Below are 27220 nucleotides of genomic sequence, written 5' to 3'. Positions count from 1 at the left end.
TTTCTTCACGTATCCGTCTATCAATTACTCTCTCCCATATTTTCATGGTGTGGCTAAGTAGTTTTACAGCCCTGTAGTTTGTACATTGTTGTATGTCTCCCTTGTTTTTGGAGAGAGGTACTAATATACTACTTCTCCATTCGTCTGGCGTTTGTCCAACTTCCATAATTCTATTACTATCCATATGCCCATTCTATTACTATCCAAATCCCATATTCTATAGTTTTTATCAAAAGTATTAATAAGGTTTATTACCTTTTCTGTCATGATCTATATGTTGCTATTGGTCATATGATGGTTTTATTTATTTTACACTTTACTTTCCTTGGTCCAAACAGTGTCCACATCTGAAGATGTGGTCATATTAGTCTTCCGCTGAACTACACCGGATAAAAGAGATAGGAGAAGCGAATTGTAATCCAACATTTTTAAATGCTTGCTCAACACACTTTAGCTGGTGGTAGCCTCTCTAATAGATATTTTTTGATTTTTAATGGAAATAGTTGGACAATTTATTATAAGAATATAAGATATATAGACATATAGATACATATACCCTGGTTAGAAATACGTGAAGCATAGGTTATGTTATTTCTTTTGGAGTAACAATTTCATTAACTGCCTTGATGTAATCAAATAGCACTACGTCTAAGCTAGCGTTCTCAACAATGGCTCGAGTTCTACTGGGATATGATATTGCTGGTATATTGATTATAGTATTCCTGACGCAGGAGTACCGTAGGGAGCTGTTCTTTCTCCGTTGCTGTATAACATATACCCACCTGATGTCCTCAAAATACCAGGCACAATAATCAGCCTTTATGCAGACGATCATTCAGATCATTCAGGGAGGAGCCTGAGGAGCCAAGGTAAACGTGGTCCTCGTAGATGAACATTATGGCTGAAAAATCTAATACCATGGTACGGAAAATCGACTACATCATTATTCAGAGCTGATGTCAATAAAGTTACGATAGAAAATATGGTAGCCAAAGAAGAAGAATTCCCAAAGAAACTGGAACTATAAAAGTTCATGAATTGTAGTCTAGTCGAATTATTTTTACAGTCCTTCTCCATTCATTAATATAATGACAGATGACGAAGAAACAGCTAGAAATGTACAAACTTTCATTAATTAAATTAATGAATGGACTAAAATGTTTGAAAAAAAACTAGGAATTCAACCGAGAGGTACACCTAATTTTCGTAGATTTCCAGCAAGCATATGATTCGATAAAAAGGGGAGCTAACTCAAAAAGGAGAAGAAAATTAGTGGAGCTAACTCAAATGTTCGTGACAGATCCATATGCACAGGTAAAGATAGGAAATAGAACATCGATGCAACTTAGGATAACATCAGGACTTAGACAAGGAGACCCCTTATCACCGTTGCTATTCTATTTGACCTTAGAATATGAAATACTTAAGTAAAATATCGGCTGAGCTGGCAGGAGGATTTGCGTATCAAGGATCAAAACTTGTCTTGTAGTCTTTTCTCATAATCTAAGAGAGTCGTTTTCACAACTCGAAGAGGAAAGAGGTATTCTGGGTCTTAGAATAAATAAAGAGAAAACGAAATACATGCTAGTAACCAAAAATCTAATACCAAGAGTTAGGCAGAGCATAACTAACCATAACTTCGAAGTAGTCAAAGAGTTTAAATACTTGGTGGTGGTAATCACAGATGACAACCACATAGAAAAAGATGTCTCAACAAAGAAAGCTGCAGGTAATAGAGCTTTATACATCCCTATTATCAATATTAAGATCTAAACTGCTAAAAAGACAATCTAAATTAAGACTGTACCTGTCAATTATTCGCCCACTTATTACATATGGAAGTGAAACATGGACTTAACATCAGCGGGAAATAAATAAGTTGCAGGTGTTTGAAAGGAAGATTCTCAGATTGATATTTGGCCCTGAAGGGGATGAATTGACAGATATTGCAGAAGGCGCCGCAATACTGAATTATTGACTCTGTATAATACTGAAAACATCATCAGACATATAAAAGCTAACCGGATAATATGGGCAGATCGGTCTTGACGGTCCAGTTGGCTGGGGCTCAGTCTATCGACAAGTTTAGTGGATTTGCGATTTGCGGTCGCTGGTTCGAGCCTCAGCTAGGTCATGAAATTTATAAAAGGCCAACGCCGTAGTATAAAACTCAATAGAGTCTACGGCTTGGTCTGGATAAACTGGCGTCGGATCGGCCTATGGAGGAGCGGTACGGCAAGGGATAAGGGCTTGCGGCTTGGTGATACTCCTCCATAGATCCCTACCGAAGGGCGTTGACGCCTAAGAACGGTGTATACATACATATGGTAAGATCAGAGGAAGATAAAGTGTTAAAGATGGAACATAGATCATCCCAGAAAAAAGAGAAGGATGATGTTGAATCCGATTTACTTAGAACTGGGGTACAACAATGGGAAATGAAAGCGTAAGATCGTAGAAAATGGAGGGCTATAATGGATGTAGTGAAGATTCACACCCGAAGTTGTAAAGTCATTCAAGAAGAAGAATTCCTTAAAAAACCGAAACTATGAAAGTTTATGAATTTTCATCTAGTAGAATTGTTGTTCCAGCCCTTCTCCATACATTATAGAATGCAGTGGACGCCATTTTATCAGCATAAGTGAACTGAAACCTCCGAAGAAAAGTAGACTGGCTCTTGAACTAAAGAAGTGCAACTGGCTCTGGAGGGGCCTATGTCGAGCGAAATTCATAGCTTACTTGATTTCTTTAAGTAGTTAGATAGCTGCAATACAAGAGGCCGCGAACTTATAGCACGCGCTGTTCTTTCGATCGAGTTGAGTGCGTAGTATAGTGGGTGAGCCAAAAAAGTTTCAGGATTTCTTTAGTGTGGACATAACCGACAACAAATTCAAATATGGTAAGTGAAATAAATTTTCACGATATTTATTAACGATTGGGAATAAAAACCACAATTTTACTTTAAAATTAAATTTATTTGGTGTTTCGATTTCCACTTCGGAAATCGTTATCAAAATATAAAACATTAATAAATTAAACAAATTTTGTTTTTGTTACTTGGTAAAAAAATCTTTTAATTTAATTTTATCTGACTCATTCATATTGACAATTATTCAGACATACATTATACATTATAAAGTAGATGACTTTACAATGATATAGTCAATACTTTTGAGTTGCGTTCCTGGGACGACTTTATTGGAAGATAGTTCATTCGATTAAATGAAATCAACCTTAACTTAAGAATATCCGTCAGAAAAATCATAGCATAATGATGACAGTAAAATTCTCCTGTTAGTGATCCCGTAGTAAATCATGAGGAAAAAACTTCATGATACTACCCGGGCAAGGTAAGTATTTAGTCTTCTACTCTCAAAATTAACACCAAACACTAATTTTATATGTATGTATGTTATTTTAAAACACAAGTGATCCTCCATATGTTATTGACTTACCAATCGTGGTATTTTCTACTGCATTCTGCCGAGGAATTTGCAACACAATTGGTTTCATTTAACATAATTAGAGCCGCTTCCTTGATTTTTCTCTTTTCACCATTTGTTTCTGTCACGACTATACATGAATATTTCCACTGAACTCTATATTTATTTTGCCATGCGTGATTACATATTTGGTATCTATCGAATTATCTATTTTTAAAATAAGATTGATGTACACTTATTCTAACGTTTAATGGTCTTGATGTTTCACTTAAATAAAAATATTCGCATTCATAAGGTATTTTATAACTATTAGTTATAAATATTTGAAAACACACTATAGTTGTGGTCTCTAATACCAAGAAAGAGCTATAATTCCTTTATAGCATTTTTTAAAAACCAGTACATATCTGCTCTTCGAATTTTTCCTTATTTTTATTTTTAATTTTTTTTATTCTTAATCTTAACTATGTATATTGTTTCTTTCTTATGGCAACTGCGTGAGCTGATCTTGATTTTTTCATCATCATTAGTAGCTTGACAATCCTTTTTGGGCAATGGTTTGTTCTAGGATTTTCCTCCATTCTGTTCTGTTCCTTACGTGGTCTTGATTTTTTGGTTACTAGTGAACTATACAAAAAAATTACCAGAAAAATAACCAGACAAATAACTAACAAGGAACGCAAACTTTCGAGATAAATCATTGAGAAGAAAATGTTAATTTTAATAAACTACGTAAGATGACTACTTATTATGAGAATATCAGTAGAAAAAACTGAATGTATAGTGATCAGTAAAGAGCCGCGTAGATGCAAACTAGAAATAGACGGCAAAATTGTATAACAAGTAATGAAATTCAATTGCCTAGGAGTAGATATCACTAGTGACAGAAATATAAGAACAGAGACCACAATCAGCAAGAGTAAGTGGTTGCCTTCAAGAAACCATATGGAGAAACAAATATCTGACCACGGAAAGCAAAATGAAAGTATATAAGACAACAGTAAGACCTATCCTAACATATGCAGTGGAGACAAGGACCGATACAAGAAAGACAAATCAACAATATCGAAATAAAAGTATTCAGATCAATAATAGCGGGCATATAATTAAGACATAGACAAAGCAACAGAAGTATACTCGAACAATGCAAAATCCAAAATATTAACAGGTGGATAAAAACAAGAAAAAGAATGGAACCGGAACGAACATGTAAACCGAATGGGACCAGATAGATTTTGTTTACAGAACATCTGTAAAGACAACAAGATGTATAGCAGAAGACCCGTTGGTAGGCCGCCGAAAAGGTGGAAAGACAATGTACAGTCAACACCAATTGAAACAGAATAAGAGGCAGACAAACGGGAGTCATCCTAGTCGCAACAAGAAGAAGAAGTAAGATGACTAGAAATTATACTTTAAGGTTTAATAGAATAAATAATATTAATATAAATAGATGAATCGTTCTCTATCTATCTTTCTATCTATCTAATCAGCCCTAAGCATCCATCCTAGGCCTCTAGGCCATCTATGCCATCTATAGGCCTCCTCTTTATTCTTCCATGCCTCTCTATCTTGGGCAATTTGCATCCAATTTGACCCAGTGTGTTTCTTCAGGGCATCCGTCATTCCACGGTCTCCAATGTATAATCATCTTAGTCCATCTTTCATCCTTCTGCCGTAGGGTGTGTCCGGCGAACTTCCATTTAAGCTTTGCTACTTGGGTAGAGATATCTTTCACTTTTGTTTTGTTACGGATCCATTCGTTTCTTTTCCTGTCTGATAGTTTAATGTTCAGCATTTGTCTTTCTATGGATATTTCTTTTTTGCCATTTTTTCCATATTTTCTTTTGTAAACGTCCATGTCTGAGAGCCATATATTAGAACAGGGAGTATACATTGATTAAATACTCTTGTTTTTAGGTATTGCGGGTATTTTATGTTCTTTAGAATATAAGACAGTTTTCCAAATGATGCCCAGGCCAATCTTATTCTTCTCTTTATTTCTTCGGTTTGATTTTCTTTATTTAATCCAGCGATTTGTCCTAGATATATTATATACTCGTTGATTGTTCATGGTTTTTGTTTTACTGTAATTCATCTTCAGTCCTATCTTTGTCGATTCTCTATCTAGTTCTTCCATCATTCTTTGTAATTCATGATGGATCGTTAGTATCTTAAAAAGTAAAGAAATACTGTTGAATAAAGGTTTAGTGCACGAATCATTATACCCGTACCCGCTATCTAAGAGATTAATTAATATTCAGCTATTTTTTTAGATATTTTTTGTTTTGCTATTATAGTGTCATTGCAGAGACACCATAGCTTTTGCCGATAATCTGAATGATTTACAGATATTAACAAATCGTATAACAGAAGTCAGCAACCGACACGGACTAGCTCTTAACATAACGAAGACCAAATTTATGACAATTAGTAAAAAAACAATACTAAACGCTCAACTTAAAATCAACCAACAAAATATCGAAAGAGTTGAGCAATATACATATCTAAGCACGAATTTAAATAGCCAATGGGACCACTCAACAGAAATTAAACAGCGAATAATAAAAGCTAAAGCAGCATACGTTAGAATGAGACCCATCTTCAACAGTCGGGACATATCATTAAAAACACAATACCGTCTGTTGAAATGCTATATATTCACAGTTCTGCTCTACGGAATGGAAGCGTGGACACTAAATGCTGCGTCTATAAATCGGTTCTAAGCTTTCGAAATGTGGTGTTATAGACGCATCTTACGTATATCCTGGGTTGACCGAATTACTAATGTGGAAGTCCTGCGTAGAATGGGAAAAGAGTGTGAAATTCTCACAACTATCAAAACAAAAAAATTAGAATATCTAGGACATGTAATGAGAAATCAAAAACGTTACGGCCTTCTCCAACTGATTCTCCAAGGGAAGGTAAATGGTAAAAGAGGACCGGGAAGAAGACGCATATCCTGGCTTCAAAATTTACGAAAGTGGTATAACACGACTACCACTGAACTGTTCCGGGCTGCGGTAAACAAAGTCAAGATAGCCAAGATGATCGCCAACATCCGGAACGGATAGGCACTTTAAGAAGAAGAACAGGGTGCTACTGGTCGTGGTTTGAAATTACATCAACAAGGGATAATTTCATAAAACAGGTAGATCCCTTGTTTATCGAATTCCACGCCTCAAACAATGGACAGCTCCCCAAGGAGCTGAATATTAATAAGTCATTCAAAAGAGAAAAGTGAAAATTATCTTTTAAGTCGGAATGCAGAATTCTTAGTAACAATTTGTTGTCTGAGCTTTTTATAATTTATAAAGCAAACAGATTACGATGAATTTACATTCATCACCTGCCCGCTTATCTAGATAAAAATCCAACAGAATCAAACCATGAAGAGTATCCATGAAGATATTCATTATTCATCGTAGTCATATCGCAGTATTTTTTTTTAATACCATAGTTAGTTTAGAATTACAAATAATGAATTATTATTTCTTCTTATTAAACAAATTATATTTTTTCTTCCAAATGAGAATTCAACGGAAAAGTTGAACTACTTGTTCAATGACACAGATTGCGATACAAGAAGTGTATGTTAATTTAAAACACCATCTGCAAGAATGATATTTAAAAATGTCGGTATTTTTAAAACTGTGTAAAAAATGGATTGCCTTGGTTCATTTGCCGCATAATTAATATTCTTGAAGCTATGCATAAGAACAGAAACAATATAAAATCTACTACCGTCCTTAATAATAAAAATTGGCAGAGATAAATTATCTTCAACTATGGTATTTGCATAAATAAAGAAATTATATTTTTATAATTTAATAATCCAACACCAATCATTTTATTAGTTTAATATGATTCTTTAATCATAAAGCGACTGTCCACAAGGAGACTAAAATCTCTTAAGATTATGTCTCATAAAAAATTTAGTTTCAGATGTTTCCACAGAATATGAGATACTTCTCCGTAACACCTGAGTTTGTGCGACTCGAGAGTTTACTCTAATGTGCGACAAGGTGTCCCTGACAGCCCTAATAATCTTTATTTAGCACTAACACCGTAGTAAATCGATTTTTAAATACAGCACCTAATAGAGACTTGCAACTTTTTGCATTAGGTTCAGGATAATGTTTCAGTTCTTGACATCATCCTGAACACAATGCAAAATGTTGTAAGTTTCTAGGTGCTGTATTTAAAATGTCCTGGTCTGTTATATAGATACTTACATTTTGACTTATTTTAAAGCCAGCTTTGATTGGTTGTTTCCTAAAAAACGATATATATTTAGAATAGAATAGAAATAGAAGAGAAATATGCTTTATTGTCATGAAAAATTGTACAATTTTATCGACAAAGCTTATAAAAAGTCAAGAAAACAAAACAATAACAATCCAATTTACTAAAATTACATAAATCGTCAATATATTTACAGTAATAACAATAATAATGAAGTTAAACAGAAATAATCAATTGCAAAATTTAAGTAAATTGCAAATGCATAGTCTACCTAGTAATTAACAAAGTTTAAAAGTTAAGCTGCTGCATATGACACCCAAATATAGACAAAAAAAAAGATAATAAAAATACTACTTGTGCAAAGGGTACTGTAATTTCTTAGTTATTGATTAAGAAAATCTTCTACTGAATAATATGGTCTTTCAGATAAGTAGGCTTTTGTCAGTTTACGGAATTTGGGGAAAGATGCTGCAGATTTAAGTTGTAGAGGGAGATGGTTGTAAAGTTTTTTTGCGGAATATAATATAGATTTCTTTACTAACTCAGAGGACGGAGTCGGCATATAGACGTCAAACGTAGAATTTCTCGTGAAGTAGTCATGATTAGGTCTTGGTGGAAAGTGGAAAGACATGTAGATGTTTACGAATTAGGCAAACAGTTTCTAAAATATATAAAGATGGAAGGGTTAAAATTCCGTGATCTTTGAAGTAACTTCTGCAATGTGTTGTTCTTCTGAGGTCAAACAGATATCTAATTGCTCTTTTTTGTAATTTGAAAATAACATCGAATTGGGCAGCTGTACCAGAACCCCAAAAAGGAAGACCATAACGAAGATGTGACTCGAACAAAGAAAAATATGTTATTTTGGAAGATGCTAAATTGAGTTCATTCGAAACAGATCTTATAGCATAGCAAGCTGAGGATAGTTTCTTCCTTAACAAATCGATATGGTGGGACCATTTAAGGTTGCTGTCTAAAAAAATACCAAGAAATTTTACAGAATCAACGGTACTGATCTGGCTGTTATTAAGAGGTAGGGGTTGAAGAGCTCCTTTATAAGAAAATGCTACTGTTTTATCTATGTTAAACGAGAGTAAATTAGAGTCAGACCAGGTTTTTATTGTAAGTAGATCAGAAGTTATAGTAGCATGAAGAGTTGCAATATTTGAGTTGCTTCAAGTGATACTGGTATCATCAACAAAAAGAAAGATTTTTCCATCGATTTTTAAACTAGTGATGTCATTAATAAAGATAAGGAAAAGTAGAGGACCCAATACTGAACCTTGAGGTACCCCACATACAATGTTTTTGAGACTAGAGTCTGTATCATTTGCTCTAACCAGTTGTTTCCTATCATCCAAGTAAGATTGGAACCAATCTAAATACCTCGAATTCCGTAGAAATTTAGTTTTTTTATCAAAATGTTATGATTTACACACAATCAAAAGCTTTGGCGTAGTCACAAAAAACGGGGGCAGTGTGAAGATTATTGTTCAGTGCTTGATAAACCTCATGTAGTACAGAAAAGAGGGCATCAGTGGTGCATTTATTATTTAAAAAGCCGAACTGATTTTGTGATAAAATGTTGTTTTCAACTAGAAAGGACATAAGTCGGGCTTTTATGAGTCTCTCAATAGTTTTGGAGAGTACCGGTAGTAGTGCAATAGGTCTATAATTGCAGGTATTAGATATTTCACCACCCTTATGAAGAGGAATAATGATGGCTGTCTTCAGGCACTCTGGAAATTTACCTTTCTCAAAGGAATCATTAATTAGTGAGATGAGGACTTCTAACACATTTTCTGGGAGATTAGAAAATTTTTTTATCGATAGACCGTCAGTATTACAGGAAGAAAATTTAGCTTAATGTAATAACCAATCTTATAATTGGTATAATGTTCAATCTTAAATTTGGTTCATATAAATCTCATTACTAAGCATATCTCTATTTTAAAATTTTTACAAAGTAAAATATTATTTTGTTTTAAAATTCTTCTCACATAACGGCTTAATAAAAGAAATGCATTCTATGAGCATGACTAGTCTACCAACGAAGCACGTTAACAGTGGATCAAGGTGGATAAATTGTTTTGGTGCACTGAATGTTAAAGACGAATGTAAAGATAATATCTTATTACCTACTATGTGCAGGTTTCGTAACAAACAGGTATTCTAACAAAAATGATCATAAAATTTCTCGAGATTTCAAAGACATGAATAAAATAATACTAATAGACTAGGGCTTTTATAGGAAAAAGTCTACAATAGAAAAATGTGTGCATATACATAATATCAAAATCAGTATATTAAGGGTCAGATTTTGCTAGTCGGGGTTTTTGGGGGTCTATAAATATGAATTCTCCAACACAAGTACAACCTGGGAGTACCTGGTGTCCAATTTTGAGGTTTTCCGACACTACATTGATGCAAACGGGGTACTCGGGCATAGCAGTCACACTGGGCACAATCTGGGAGTCTGTTTCACATATCATATTCGTCTTCATCAACCCCAAAACCCCCGAGCAGTCGGTTTGCATCAATTTAGTGCCAAAAATCCTCGATACTCCAGAAGATGACATACCTTAATAGTGACCCTGGGCACCAGGTTATCCGGTGGTTGGTTGCGATCGTATATTCGTGTTCAGAAACCCAAAAAAAACCATGAGTAATCTATTTGCATCAATTTAATGCCTAAAACCCTCGAAACTCCAAAAATGACATGCCTTAGAAGTGATCCTGGGTACTAGGTATTCCGTGCGGGTCGGTTCTGATGGCGCGTTCATGTATAGCGACCCCAAAAACCACACGAGTAACAAAATCTGGCCCTTAATATAGTGATTGTGTATTGTTTATGGTTTTTTAGATACATTTTATGCACTGTAAGTGAAATTATGCATTTACACCCATTTTTCTATTGTAAACTTTTTCCTGCCGTAGCGTCATCTCGAACACAATTCAAAAATTTGCAAGTCGATAGGGGCTGTACTACAATTTAAAAACCGATGTATTTGTTCCTAAATAATGCAATGGAGCCCTGGCATATAGATTATGGTTTTGTTAGTAAATATAAGTACATACTAACGAACATGAATTACAGTACATTCTAGGTAGTTTTCCTAAGACATAAAATTAAAAAAAATTATAAGTATGGTTGAAAAGCTGCACATATTATACAGGGTGTCCAGAAACTCTACAGACAAACGCAGACAGGAGATTCCGCAGATAATTTTAAGATATTTTAACCCAATTCACCTAGTCCGAAAATGCTTCCTAAAGGAGCTAGAGCTCTTTGAAGATGGCGTCTTGTAAGTAGTTTTTCTTAAATAACTCCAGAACGCTTCTATTGAAATAAACGAAAATTGGTACACATATTTATCTTCCAGAGATAAATCAACTCCATGCATTGGGAATTTCTAGTACCGGTCATAGGCGTCCATTTTGGGTAGGGCAGCAATTATTTTATCGCATAAGTTTTTTTTTTATTTTTAAGCATTTTTGACTCTGGATTATTAAATTGTGAGATATTCTACAACTAAAAGGTACTCTTGTTTTAGGTCGATAGGATACCGTTTTCTAGAAAAATCGATTTGAAAACTTTTCTTTTTTTGAATTTCCAAAAAAAATTTCAAAAAAATCTATTTAGAAATCTGAAAACTGGTACGTTTATTTATATTTCAGAGATGAATGGATTTCATTAACTGCGAATTTCTAGTACGGGTCATATGCGTCCGTTTTGGGTAGGTCAACGGTTACTTTATCACATAACATTTTTGTCTTTCATTTTTAAGCATTTTTGACTCTAGATTATTAAGTTATAAGGTATTCTAGTACTAAAAGTTACTCTTGCTTCAAGTTGATAAAATACACCGTTTTTTTTGAAAGTTTTTTTTCAATTTTTATTTAAATTCAAAGACGAAAAATTCTCAATTCGATTTTTTAGAAAACCGTGTGTCCTGCGGACTTAAAACAAGAGTACCTTTTAGTACTAGAATACCTCACAATTTAATAATCCATTGTCAAAAATGCTTAAAAGCTAAAGACAAAAAAGTTATGTGATAAAATAACCGTTGCCCTACCCAAAACGGACGCCTATGATCGGTACTAGAAATTGGCAATGGATGGAATCGATTTATCTCTGGAAGATAAATATACGTACCGATTTTCTTTTTTCTAAATTGAAGCGTTCTGGAGGTATTTAAGAAAAACTAATTACAAGAAGCCATCTTCAAAGAGCTCTAGCTCCTTTAGGAAGCATTTTCGGACTAGGCGAATTGAGCTAAATTGTCTTAAAATTATCTGAAGAATCTCCTGTCTTCGTTTGTCGGTAGAGTTTCTGGACAACCTGTATAGTGTTTAACCGGCTACTGTCTGAGGTTTTTTAAAACCAGAACCTTCTGCTTGTTTTGTGACTTCGCTTTCGAAATATTTTTTCCTGCAGGATGGATTGTAGGAGAGCATATCTCGATTCAGTTCGCATAATGGGTCCAAAGTATTTTATCTTTAGAGTTTTGATGGTACCTCTACGTTATTCTTCATTCTTTTGAGATTTGAGTATTATGTTAACAGATCTTTTTTGAAGTTATACTTCTTTAGGCGCGATTGAGAGTAAAATTTCATAATTCTGCGCGCATGCGCACACAGACAGTATGGTATAAACGTTATACGGGATCTGATTGGGTGTTAAAATCATCTGTCAATAATTGTTCAATATGGAGATTTTGGATAAACAAATTAATGTTGTGTATATTAGTTTTTATTGTTGTGATGTCAGAGAAAAATGCAAGTTTATAATATTGTAGTGACTTTTTAAATAGTTTTTAAAAGCGACAGGTACGTAATAATTGTAAATGTTTCAGTATCCTAATAAAAAATTTCATAGGTCGGACCTACCTATTTGGAAAATTTAAAAAGAACCTACTAAAATAGTATGTAATGCTTTGATTTACATAATTTTATTAGCATCAAAATTTCTATCAATATTCACCTAATATATTGTTTTCTTACTCTTAGGTCTGGATCCCGCGTATGAAAAAAAAGTTGATTAATAGCAAGCTGAAAATTTGTGAATAGCTTAAGGGTGTCCGGTCGGACAAACTTTGATATACGGGAACACTGGAACAGGGGCAGATTTAATTGTGGAACAGGTTAAAAATTTGGAACGGTCAGACCACGAAAACGGCACATTTATTTTTTCCGACAGGACAGACCTTAACTCTCCGAACAGAGATTAAACTCTCATGCAAAAATCAGACTGCTATTTATCACCAAATGGGCGTTTTAATGAGTGGAACATGTAGACTATGTCAAATGACAGGAATTATGACAGGTGATAAATAGCAGTCTGATTTTTTAATGAGAGTTTAATCTCTGTTCGGAGAGCTTACGTCTGTTCTGTCGGACAAAATAAATGTGCCGTTTTCGTGGTCTGACCGTTCCAAATTTTTAACCTGTTCCACAATTAAAACTGCCCCTGTTCCAGTGTTCCCATATATCAAAGTTTATCCTACTAGACACCCTTAAGCTATTAACAAATTTTCAGCTTGCTATTAATCAACTTTTTTTTCATACGCGGGATCCAGACCTATCTATGTTTTGTTGTATTCTAATATTTCTTTCAATTCTAAATAATTTCAATTCAAAATCAAAATAATTTGGTTAAATTCAGAACCGTCAAAAGTTTAATCTGTTTAGTTAGTTGATCTTCGCACATGATGACACATGGTCTCCGTGGGTAAAAGTTTAAGGTGAATGAATTTCAATACTAACTGCGCTGATAAGCGGGTTCGAACCCCAATGAAAACTTTTATTTTTTTTATTTTTTGAAGTTATACTTCTTTATGATCGGGGGTGAAATTTTATAATTCCCTGGCGCGTGCGCAGATACACAGGGTCAGGGACAGGGACAGGGACAGACGCGTTGCTAATCTTTCAAATTAGGTATGTATGTATCAGTGCAAATAATTCATTAAAAGAATATATTAGTGTTATTAATCTTCTTCTTCTTCTTCCTTCTTTTATGTAGGCTTTAAAGCCTGTTTCTTCTTCAGTATTAGCCTCCTAAATTGTTTAATTTATCGCACCATCTTTTTCTTGGTCTGCGAATACTTCTTCGTCTTTTTGGTGACTTATCTCGTGCTATTCGTAATATCCTATCCTCTGCCATTCAACTAATGTGTTCGTTCCACTCCTATTTCCGTTTTGTCACCAATCCATTTATGTCTTCTACATTGCATGATCTTCTTATGTTTTCGTTTCTCTCCCTATCCAACAGACTTTTCCCTGATATTCGTCGGAGTATTTTCATATCTGTTGTTTCTAGTAGTCGTCTCGTTTTAGATGTGTCGGGTCTTGTCTCCGACGTGTATGTCAATATAGGTCTAATTGCTGCTTTATAGATTCTTAGTAAATGTTCTTAGTATAGTGTTCTTAGTAAATGTATTATTTATTATAATTCTTGTGTCTTTCGAGTTGTCTTCCTCGGGCGTAAGATAATAAAATATCTATTTTTATACTTCACTTTGATCTATTTGTCACCGTGATGTGTAACTATATCCGACACGTCAATAGCACGGGGATTCATAGCTCGGTTAGTATAGCATTGGACCAGAGATCTAGAGATTGCGGGTTCGAATCCCGGACGATTCATATTCATTTTTTATTTTTGGTATTGTTAAGTTTTGGTTAATTTTTGGTAATTATTGCTAATTTTTTTTATTGTAACTGTTAAGTATATTTATTTCGTTGAAATTATAAAATATAATAGAAGTATAGCTTCTTACGTGCGTACAAAGTACACACACATTCTTTTTTTGTATTCTTCTGTAGCTCTTCTCAGGGAGTAAATACCCTCATTAGTAACGTGATCGGTATAATATATCTTCAGGATTCGACAATAAAGCCACATTTCGAAAGCAACAATTTTGTGGCTATGTGAGAGTCCACGATTCAACTTCTTACAACAGTACAGAAAATATATTACATCTAATTGGGTAGTGATAAATCATGACATTTGAATAGCTTAGCCATTTTTGAAAGACAGATCTTGATTTCCCTATCCTACATTGGATTTCTAGGAAATGGTCCCAATTTTCATTGATGAATGACATATAGATACGATGGATATGATTCATTGATATTAAAAAAGGTTTACTTGCGGTCGTTTTTACGTTAAACTAAACATATAGTATGTTTTTAAGAAACAACGAAATATGTAACAATTACCAGACTACACAACAAACATGAGTTCTCCGTATATCATAAACCTACCCATACTGACACAACTATACACAATTCATCATCCCATCCTACACAACACAAATTAGCAGATTTGCTAGAGACAAACAGCTCCCCACTCTTCAACTTCTTCAGTTAAAGACTTTAAAATGCAAACACATAGTAAACTAAATCACTTAAGAAAGGCACTCTGCCGAAACAGCTGTAGTCACATACCTATAATAAATTTTGTGTAAGTATAGAAAACAAACGTTTTCAGTGTTTTATTGTTAGAACGAAAGATGCTTTCAAAATGAGTCAAAATCTAAAAACCTAAAGTATCATACTCTTATTGTTTTCGCATACTAAAAAAAATCCGCTACAAAAACTTTCTATTGGAAATAAACCTCATACTTTTTAATACAATTTATTTGTTAAAAACAAGAAATAACAGTTGGACGAATGCCAGATTTTGGGACCATTCAAACAAATGAGAGAGAGTGATAGTTAAAATTCATAACACAGTTTCAGCGAAACAGAAAAAATAACGAAAGTGTCATACTTCTTTCCTGAACTTGACACACAAAGAAGTATATTTATTTTAAAATAGTAAAAATTTTTTGTTGTGATATCGACCCTATATTATTTAAAATAATCTTGGACTATTTCAGATTCTGTAGTCTGTAGGTCTGCCTAATGGTAAACGTGTATTACTAATTTTTTGTTTGTGTTGTTTTTTTTTGTAACTAATTCCAGCTCCTGCACTTCTGACGAAGCCAACTAACTAGAAGAACTTTATTTATTATTTAGCTTAAATGCCTCAACAACTATGGCCATCGGCATGGTACGGTTGATTTTGCAATCAGATTATAGTGTAATCGGTAGTATGTGTATTGAGTAAATGTCTTGTTACATAGTAAAGCAGACTTTGTTGTATTTACAAAGAGGTGCTAGTTGTATCCGAACGTCTGAGTACCGTTCCCACAAGGATAGTAATTATTTTTAAATCTTAACCGATTTAGAAATCATTCATATTGCAGTTAATATTGAACAATTTATAAATACATTACAAGTAATTTGTACAATGTCATTAACAATAACTGTACAGTAAATGATTCATAATTGTTAATTATATTGGTAAGTGAAAGTTGAATTTTTATGATTTTGAATATACTACAAACATGCGGATATGAATATTTAAAACAAAATTACTAGGCCATTTACTTGTTTGTTATTCACACAGAGTTCTATTAAATATCCTAGAGATCGAACTCCCTATGATTTTATTAAATTTATTAATAAAATTTATTAATAAAAAAATTTTCAAATTGATAAAAAATGGCTAAGCTATTCAAATGTCATGATTTAACAATACCCATAAAAATAAGATTACTACGATGTTATATCTTTCCTATACTGTTGTACGGAGTTGAGTTGTGGACTATCACAGACGGCAGCTGCAAGAAAATTGAGGCTTTCGAAATGTAGCCTTATGTTCGAATTCTGAAGATATCTTATACCAAACACATTACTAATCAGGGTGTTTTATTAAGAATACAAAAAGAAAAACAGCTGTTAACTACAATAAAAATACCCAAAATCGAATACTTTGGTCTTATAATGAGAATCAGCGAGAGATATGGACTGTTGCCACTAATTTTACAGGGTAAATGATTTCCTGGCTGAAAAATCTACGCACATGGTGCAACAACTCTTTTTAGAGCAACAGTATGCATAGTGCAGATTGCCATGATGATCATCAACATCCGAAACGGATAGCCACTACAAGAAGAAGATCTAGATGCCTTGAATGATTTTTAGGAACTTTTGTTCTCTATCTCCTCTCACTACTGAAAGTTTTTATTAGTACATTATCGCATATACAAATAATTATACTAACATGCAATGACTTCTACATCCATCCACTTATTCTTTCATTTTTCTCACACATCATTGAGACCTGAATTCAAATGCTGAAGAGACCTGAATTCAAAAGATCATCACCATCATCTTTGGCTTTTACAGTTTTTCGTGAGCCTTTGCCACGTTAACTATTGTCTTCCATTGCTTCCGATCTTGTGCTACTATTTTCCATAGTCTCACTTCCATCTTCTCCAGGTCTTCCCTGACTGCATCCTTCCACCTTTTTTTAGACCATCCTGGCGGTATTCTACCTTCTGGTCTTTCCCAAACCACATTGCTAATGAGTCTGTCATCACTCCGTACCATGTGGCCTGCCCATCTTAGTCTATTGGCTTTTATGTATCTCAACATGTTTCCCTGCCCGAAAAGAGCCTCTAATTCATTGTTGTATCTGCTCCTCCATTAATTTGTCACACTGTCCTTGCAAGGACCATATATAACTCGTAGGATCTTGCGTTCCCATACGAATAAAATTTATTGATTTTTTTCTTTCTCAATGTCCATTTTTCAATTCCGTATGTCACTGCTGGTCGTATTGTGGTTTTGTATATTCTGGCACGAATTGACAGAAGTTTTGACATCATTAGATGTTAAATGGCAAAAAAAGATTTTTTACGAGGACCTAGAAATAATCAAAGAAAAACAAAAAAGTCCGAATTGTGTCAACCTCCATGTTTCGTTCAATCGAGACTTCCAACCACTCCATCGACAACTTTTTTCTTAACACATTTACAATATTACTTCTTGCCCCCTTCTACTGCTTCGTTCACATTCACACTTATAATTAATCTAATACAATTCACAATAATCTTCTTTTCATCTTCACCCATCAAACCATAACATATATCCATAACATACATATAAATTACTGATATCATCATCCACACACACATCCACATTATATAAATTTTATCTTTATATTAGGTACCCACCACCATATTCTAAATATGACTATTCTCACCCTATCTATTCAATCTGTCATTACCAACATTAACACTCACCTATAGTAAAACCAAATCAAAAGTCTAATTTTCTTTCTGGGTCCCGTTCATGTTCCATTCTCATTAATCTCCTCATAGACATTTCATACCCATTCCCCTCTCCCCATAATGTCATCTTCATCTTATGGCGGTTTGGTTTTTAAACCCTTAGGGATCCGGGCGGACTGAGGAGGCTTTAGGAATTAGGCGCCTAAGTTTGAGCTTGTGCTTTCTTAATGATACATCCTCCTAGATTATTTAAGACTTTTTTACACCTCAGTCACCTCCATTGTGACCTCCTTTTAAACTTACACAAATTCCAACGGCCACCAATAAGTTAAATAAATTCGATAACTTTAAATCAACACAAAATTGCTTTTTTTTAAATCTTAGGTCTTTGACAACAAAATTTGTTTACTGACTTTAGTTTTCGAATACAAACATTTGTGTAATGTGGTTTGCCTAACCACCCCACTGAAAATATACGTGAATACATTTTTAACTACATCTAGTTTATTATATTTTAAATGATTATTTTTCACAATGGAGTGAGTGTTGTTATATCATTTCCTATTTTAACTAGCTGTAGATCATAGTCTTTAAATAGGTTAATTTTTCAACTTCCTGTGGAACTGTCACTTCTGTCATGTCATCGTTCAGGAGTCTCCATTTATTTCATTACCACTTGCTGCCATATTGTCACTATGTCAACAAGTCCAACCATAGCTCAGATCTTACCTGGGGCGTATTAACGAAATATTTATAACATTCATGCTTAAGTTAGCATTTTTAACCGATGTTTCCTTAACAGATCATTTGTAAAGGGCTATGACCCACATATTTTTGTAAAAATATATCTTGGTGGTTAGCATGTAAATTTCACGTGAGTATAACCTACAACTTTTCGTAATCGTAGTCAAAATTTCAAAATCTTTGCATTATTTTACCAGGTTATATTCATTTTAGGTAAGCACTGATGATGATTGGTAAACCAATCGAAAACTAGTTATGTGATTGTGATGTAGCCCTTTTTAGGGATTTTAAATATATACCTTTTATAAAGGATTTTATTGTTTTTTGTATTACATGGTATACAGCCAACTACAGGAAAACTTTTTCCTTGTGGATTTTTAAAAAAAGATTTATTCCCCGCCAGTATTCACATTTCTAAAGACCTGAATTTAAAACGCTGAAACCAGAACAGATAAATAAATACTCGCCAGGAACATAAGAAAATTATTAAAATTTTCGTTGCGTTGGTATTATTGACTATATAAATTTGAACTTGTTAAATCTTACGCCAAAAGGAATTTTTCATTCAGCTCCATTTCGTAATAACTTATAATTTATATAATATTTTACATAATATATCCTGTATGGTCTGGTAATATTACATCAAAAATAAGACCGGCAATTACAATATCTGCACGTGTTGTGATTATGCAACATTTCTTTTTTACATAAGGACTAAACGTGACTATCTATTTATGTATTGAAATAAAACCAGGTTTAGAAATAACTTCCTAATATTTGTTCTTTCTTCTGTTTAAAATACAAGAATAAAAAACCGTTAAACGCCGTAAAAATGAGTGGCGCACACTATATTCCAGCTACAAAAGAGCTGATATAAATAGTAGGTACCTACATATGTGGCGCGAAAATGTATTTTCATTTTGATGAAAAATAAAGTTCTAGTTTTATTTTAAAAGATTTTTCCATAATATTTGCTAAATTTGAAATAAAACGCGCCACAAAAGAGTAACTTTGATACAGTGATACAGTGTATTTTTGATACATTTTGAGGTTCTTTTGTGGCGCTTTTACTTCAAATTTGGCAAATATTATGGAAAAATCTTTCAAAATAAAACTAGAATTTTATTTTCCATCAAAATGAAAATACATTTTCGCGCCACGTAATATTCATATCAGCTCTTTTATAGCTGGAATATTGTATGTGCCACTCATTTTTAGCGGTTTTTTAATATATATATATATATATATATATATATATATATATATATAGATGTGATCTTGATTATTGATATGAGATAATATTCTTATATGTTACTTAATTTAATCAATGTATTAATACTAATCCAATTAATTAACCAGATCACATATCAATATGTTTTCAATCTCAGGGCGAATTATAAATTAATTACTTACTTCCGTGGCTTCTAAATATTTCTTAATGGTTCCTAATCGGGATAGAAAAGAAAAGAGTAAAAAAAATACACATATGGGTCACAATTATAATCAAAATATTTTTTATTTTATTTAAAAGGCAATCAATGCTTAATATTTGCTATTTCTTATTATTCTTAAACATAACATTTACAAATGGGAATCTTATTTCCTTTTGGTTTTCAATTGAAAGTTTTTATTAACATTTAACTATTAGGAGTTATTAGGAACAACTCTATTTAAGTTTGATGAAGCTTTTCTGATATTATTGATTATGTTATTCAATTTTTTATGTGGAATTTAATACGAAAAACCCATACATTCATGTCCAAACAAATGAGACTGACCTTTTCCTGGTGAACTGAAAATGTCCTCACACAAGACCCTTTCCTGCTATCCTTGGCTGCGATCAAACCTCGTCCTGGCTTCCAGTGATGTTCTCCTTTGAAAAACTAGCTCGAATAGCTCTCGTTCCTGCTTTTGTCGTGATGCTGTGTTCTACCCTTTTCGAAACTGCTATCAGCTACCGGGACACTCTGGGCTCAAGGAGGTTCTTTTACTCTCGACCTGGCCTACTTCTCGTTCCACGATAGATACTCCACACTCACGGAACTATACCGGCTTTCTCACTCTCCGTACACTACCGTCTACTACTCGACTTCACTTCTCGACAGCTCAAAACATTCTGATCTCTATTTGTCATTCATTCCCCTACTTTCTAAATATCCCTTCCAGATTCACAAATCAAACTTCCACCACCAACTCTCATTCGCAGTATTCCTCAAAACCAATTTTTAATCTTTCTAAATATGCTTAATGGATTTCCAAAGAAAATATTTAATTCCCATTCTAAAATACTTTCTAACTATTTACAAATTTTAATGACCTATTCTCTCTTTCAAATGAGTCTTATTTAGCATAGGCTAATGATCGAAACCTTCCGCGAAAAACGATAATGAACTATCATCTATTTCACTGAGTTTTATTTAGCATAGGCTAATGATCGACCTTCCGAGAAGAACGATAATGGTACGCGTCATTCACTTTGTTTATCTAAGCACATTGTTCCGAGTTTCGTACGCTTATTCTAATCACTTCTTAAAATTAAATATAACAATTTGTTGTATACAGGTTGTTCTAAATTTATATGCCCGAGGTTGAGAAAATTAAAAATATTTTATATTAAAGTGAATTTTGTTTATAATTATCAAATTTTAATTTTTATATCAAATAGAAATATAACAAATCCCCGCCTTGTATTCGATAAAATTTATCTGCATTTTTAAATAAATTTTCTCGAGGCAAAACCAACTCCCTGTATATTTCCTTACTTTAATCTACGTCTTATACCCCTTCTTCTTGTATTACTCTAATTAGTCCCACCTGTAGAGTAATTGTTTCCTTATTTTCAGTGTCCTCATCCTGTGTTAGAGTGTCGGCTATTATGTTGTCTTTCCCTTTTTCCCATATTAATCTTCTGTCTTTTTCCTCAGATTTTTCACATACTTTTATCGTGTATTCTGCATCCTCGTTTTCATATGCCTCCTCTTCAAATGCCACTGTTTCGATCATATCTTTTTCGCTTTCATTTTTTTGCTTTATTTCTTCTTCTCCTGAGCTCGTCTCTTCTTTTGAGGAATCCCAGGTTTCCTTTGTTTCTGATACTCTCAAATTTTCTTCTTCTGGGCTCAACTCTTCTTTTGAGGAGCCACAGGTTTCATTTTCTTTTGTCTTTTTCTGACTTTTTCTCCCTTTTCTTCTTTGTCCTTGCTTCGTTGCCAAATTCATTTCCACTGTTTGTTCTTTACCTGATTCGTCCGTATTTTGTTTCTCCTGTTCCTTGTCCTGTTCTTCTTCTTTTTCTTCTGTTAGATTCATCGTATTATTTTTAAAATCTATCACTACATGTTTTTCTGCCAATTCGTCAACTCCTACTATCATGTCATGTGACATGTTTGGCATTATTACACATTGTAGTGCATACATCTTCTTACCCAGTCGTACCATTACTCGTATGCCTTCATTTATAGTTGCCAATGTCCGTTTGTTTGCGCCCACTAAATTTACCCTAGGTATTTTGTAAATTAAATTTGTTAAGTTAACTTCTTCTATTAGTTTTCTGTTGACCAATGTTATTTCAGATCCAGTGTCTATCATAATTTTAATTGGTTTCTCGTTGATAAATCCATCCACAAATTTTAAATTAACTCCATTTTTCTTTTCGTTGTTTCTTGCCAATTTAATAAACTCCTTGGGGTTACAAAAGATTCCTGTTTGATTTTTGGTTTTTAGTGAGCGCCGTCGTGAAAAAAACGCTGGTTGCTCATCGTTGTTTATATTTTCGTCATAATGTCTCTCTCCGTCATATCCATCTGTCTGGGTATTATTTACTTCTCTTCTATTTTCTCTTGGTCTGTCGGATCTGTTTCGGTTTTCTTGATATCCCTGTTCATTTTGTCTACCATTATTTCTGTTTTCTTGATTTGAGCGTGTGGTGTTTCTATTCTGGTATTCTCGATTTCTGTCCTCATTCCATTGCCTATTTCTTTGTTCATAATTTCCTCTTCCGTTGTCTCTATTTTCGTTTTCCCTTCTGGGATTAAAATCTCGTCTTGTATAGTCCGTCCTATTTTGATTTCTATCTCTGTAATCCTGTGTTTCTCGGGGCCTGTAATCTTCTCGCGACCTTCTTGATTTTGTTTCTCTTACACGTAATTCTCTTATTTGTAGGAATTGGCATAAACTATCTATGTCTTTGTAGTTTTGCAATGTGATATGGTCTTCCAGCGTTTCTTCGAAATGTCTTGCAATCAGTTCGACTAATTGTTCCGATGAGTAATTATATTGTAAATGTTTTGCGTTATAGTAAATTTGTAATGCATATGTCCTTTCTGATATACCCATCCTATCATTGTATTTCCCATTTTGCAATTCCTTGTTAATTTCCAATTGTTGCACTTTTCCCCAGAAATAATTCAAAAATTTTTGTTCAAATTGTTGCCAACTGTCAAATTCTTCTTCTTTGCAATCGAACCATAGGCTTGCTTCATTTTTGAGATGGTTTCTGATAGTTTCTTTTGCTGTTTCGAAATTTCCGATGTGCTGTATTTTCTTTTTCAGGCTATTTATGAACGGCACTGGGTGTAATCTTCTTACATCCCCGCCAAACCTTATCTTCACGTCATCTGTGCTATGTATAACCATTTCTCTTCTTTCTCCGACATTTTGTTGCGTCCGGTTTTCGGTGACTTGTTTTTCTATTTCTGTGATTCTTTTTTCCACTTCTTCTCTGTCTACTTGAATAGCATTTTCCAACTTATTTTCCAAATTTTCTAGTTCCTTTTTCTGGCCATTCGTTAACTCCTTTATTTTATCTTGAATTTTCATTTCATACTTTTCTATGCGTTCCTCCATTTTCTTGTTGTTCTCTTCTATGGCTTGTTTTGTTTCCTTCTGATTTTCTTGCATTATTCTTTTTGTTTCATCCATTTTTTGATCCAATTTTTGTTGTGTTTCATCCATTTTTCGTTGTGCTTCCTCCATTTTTTGATCCACTTTATCCATTTTCTTTGATGTTTCTTCCTGATTTTTCTCCATTGTTTGTTTTGTTTCTCTTTGATTGTCATCCAGTTTTTGTTGTGTTTCATCCATTTTCTGTTCCATTCTTTGTGACTGGAGTTGCATCATTTGTAATAATTTATCTATTCCTGATAATTCTTGCTGTTCTGATGCCATGATTGTCTTGTCTAAAATATCTTCTTGGTCTGAATTATTCTCTTGATTTGAATGTTCTTTTTGTTTTTTGTTGTCTTTGCTTTGGCTTCTTGTCACAGACATTTGTTTTCAAGAAGTACTGTCCCCGCCAAATATGAAATTTTACTAGTATGTTACCAAGACGACTTTTTCTCACCCAAATATTATAAATTGTCAATAAATATATCAAATGTAAATATCGTAAAATAAAATATTAAATCAGTTATGTAAAATTTGTACCTAAAGAGATCTAAAATTTTATGTTATCAAATGTAAGTATCTCACTTTTTACCACAGGCATATAAATTTTCAAATACCGGCTTTACTCTTTCTATCCTTCAAATTTGCCACTAGAAATACTTTACAATGCCCCACGTTGGGCGCCAGTTGATGTGATCTTGATTATTGATATGAGATAATATTCTTATATGTTACTTAATTTAATCAATGTATTAATACTAATCCAATTAATTAACCAGATCACATATCAATATGTTTTCAATCTCAGGGCGAATTATAAATTAATTACTTACTTCCGTGGCTTCTAAATATTTCTTAATGGTTCCTAATCGGGATAGAAAAGAAAAGAGTAAAAAAAATACACATATGGGTCACAATTATAATCAAAATATTTTTTATTTTATTTAAAAGGCAATCAATGCTTAATATTTGCTATTTCTTATTATTCTTAAACATAACATTTACAAATGGGAATCTTATTTCCTTTTGGTTTTCAATTGAAAGTTTTTATTAACATTTAACTATTAGGAGTTATTAGGAACAACTCTATTTAAGTTTGATGAAGCTTTTCTGATATTATTGATTATGTTATTCAATTTTTTATGTGGAATTTAATACGAAAAACCCATACATTCATGTCCAAACAAATGAGACTGACCTTTTCCTGGTGAACTGAAAATGTCCTCACACAAGACCCTTTCCTGCTATCCTTGGCTGCGATCAAACCTCGTCCTGGCTTCCAGTGATGTTCTCCTTTGAAAAACTAGCTCGAATAGCTCTCGTTCCTGCTTTTGTCGTGATGCTGTGTTCTACCCTTTTCGAAACTGCTATCAGCTACCGGGACACTCTGGGCTCAAGGAGGTTCTTTTACTCTCGACCTGGCCTACTTCTCGTTCCACGATAGATACTCCACACTCACGGAACTATACCGGCTTTCTCACTCTCCGTACACTACCGTCTACTACTCGACTTCACTTCTCGACAGCTCAAAACATTCTGATCTCTATTTGTCATTCATTCCCCTACTTTCTAAATATCCCTTCCAGATTCACAAATCAAACTTCTACCACCAACTCTCATTCGCAGTATTCCTCAAAACCAATTTTTAATCTTTCTAAATATGCTTAATGGATTTCCAAAGAAAATATTTAATTCCCATTCTAAAATACTTTCTAACTATTTACAAATTTTAATGACCTATTCTCTCTTTCAAATGAGTCTTATTTAGCATAGGCTAATGATCGAAACCTTCCGCGAAAAACGATAATGAACTATCATCTATTTCACTGAGTTTTATTTAGCATAGGCTAATGATCGACCTTCCGAGAAGAACGATAATGGTACGCGTCATTCACTTTGTTTATCTAAGCACATTGTTCCGAGTTTCGTACGCTTATTCTAATCACTTCTTAAAATTAAATATAACAATTTGTTGTATACAGGTTGTTCTAAATTTATATGCCCGAGGTTGAGAAAATTAAAAATATTTTATATTAAAGTGAATTTTGTTTATAATTATCAAATTTTAATTTTTATATCAAATAGAAATATAACAATATATATATATATATATATATAAACAGGAGTTTGTCAAAGTTTTTTTATAAATTATATGTATGCAGTTGAATGTAATGTTTCTCGATTACACATTAAGCGTTATAAATGGTCGCCTTTGTCGCATTATCTCCCAAATGATCTAGTGGTTACGACACTAGACATGTGATAAAACAATCCGAGTTCATATCCCAGCCATCCTAATACTTTTGGCCGGCAATAGAACTCGGATTACCCGATCAAATTTGGCGTCGTAACCACTACAACTGCAAAAACCATTTCAGCAATAATGGTTAAATGGATTATACTTTTGAAGCTCGATAACTTCTAAATGGTTTAACCGATTTTGATCCCTAAACATGAGTTTGAAACGTATTGACAAGTAGTATCTGATACATCTAAGGTCAAGTATGATAACTGAAGGTATTACAGGAGTTTTTGAGAAATAAAAAGATCAATAAATGAAAGACACACTATGGAGAAATAAAAATATCGGAAAAGAAATGAGAGGCAGACTTTACAAAACAGTTATCAGACCAATAATGATATACGCGGCAGAAACACGACCTGACACAGAGAGGACAAAAACCTTGCTCGAAACAGCGGAGATGAAAACCCTTCGAAAAATCGATGATAAGACACTATGAGGCAGAACTAGAAGTGCAGATATACGACAGAGATGCATGATGGATAACGTTAAGTTAAAAAGGGTAAAAACAGAAGAGTAGAATGGAATGACCACATAAGCCGAATGACAACAAATAGGAGAGCGAGAGACGGTTCCTCAATAGGAAGATAATCACGATCAGTGAGAAGACCACGAAAAAGAAAGAACGAGAATTTACTTTAGGCACATCGAAAAATAGACAGAGTCATCTCTATAAAAAACAAGAAGAAGAATACTTTGGAAACCACCGTTTTAAGCAGATATTTTCACCTCTTTTTGTTAGCAGTGCGTTTTACACGATCAACTTTTACTCGTTTTTGTTTATAAACAATTGAACGCACGATTCTCTGATATACTTTATTTTCCCATACGTGAATAACATTCTATTGTATGTTTGATATATAATAAAATTTCGCCCATTATAACTCTGCGAGTACTATATACTTAGAAAGTACCGAATAGTATTTGTCACAGTCTTTACATTTACAGTAAATAAAATATAATTACAGTAATTACTATAAATTTAACTATTTATTTATTGCCGAGCTTATAACCGTGAATATAACATATTTGTTTAGAGAGTTTAAAAAGGTGGTATAAATGAACAATGAAAAACGTGGAAAATAAGTAGTTAATTCAAAAGTAAATAAAATCGATTAGCTTGGTTAATTTTGTGGGTATAATGATTCATTTTAAATGCAATTGAGCAATTAATTTCAAAATTATGTTTGTGACAATCACAACTAGAAAAATACATCAGACAAAATAACTAAAACTAAGAGTAGGTAAATGATGCAGAAGAATTCCAAATGAAATTGATAAGCAAGGAAAAATCACAAAAATTAGAAGACATAAATAAAACATGGAATGGAATAAAATGCTGGATATTTTCAGCAGAAAAATATCACAAAAACAGGAAGCAACCCTCAAGAAATAACAGAGCTAAAAGCAGGAAAATAAAACGCATGCGCATCAAAGATAAAAACAACAATACAATTACCGATGTCAAGAAATGGAGC

General features: G+C 33.4%; 1 protein-coding gene across 1 annotated transcript in view; it reads left to right on the top strand.

The window, feature by feature from the left end:
• The first annotated feature begins 2746 nt into the window (after nucleotides 1–2746).
• The window catches only part of LOC126888882 (probable chitinase 10), a 137139-nt gene continuing 112665 nt past the window's right edge, over nucleotides 2747–27220 (top strand). Inside the window, exon 1 of the mRNA XM_050657314.1 lies at nucleotides 2747–2899. Within this exon, the coding sequence (XP_050513271.1) occupies nucleotides 2897–2899 (3 nt within the window). The 5' untranslated portion in view covers nucleotides 2747–2896. The remainder of the gene's footprint in view (nucleotides 2900–27220) is intronic.

The sequence above is a fragment of the Diabrotica virgifera genome, chromosome 7 (genome assembly GCF_917563875.1).
Source record: "Diabrotica virgifera virgifera chromosome 7, PGI_DIABVI_V3a".
NCBI classification, from domain to species: Eukaryota; Metazoa; Arthropoda; class Insecta; order Coleoptera; family Chrysomelidae; genus Diabrotica; species Diabrotica virgifera.
The sequence above is the reverse complement of the archived record's forward strand: the minus strand, read 5'-3'. Positions and strand labels throughout refer to the sequence as shown.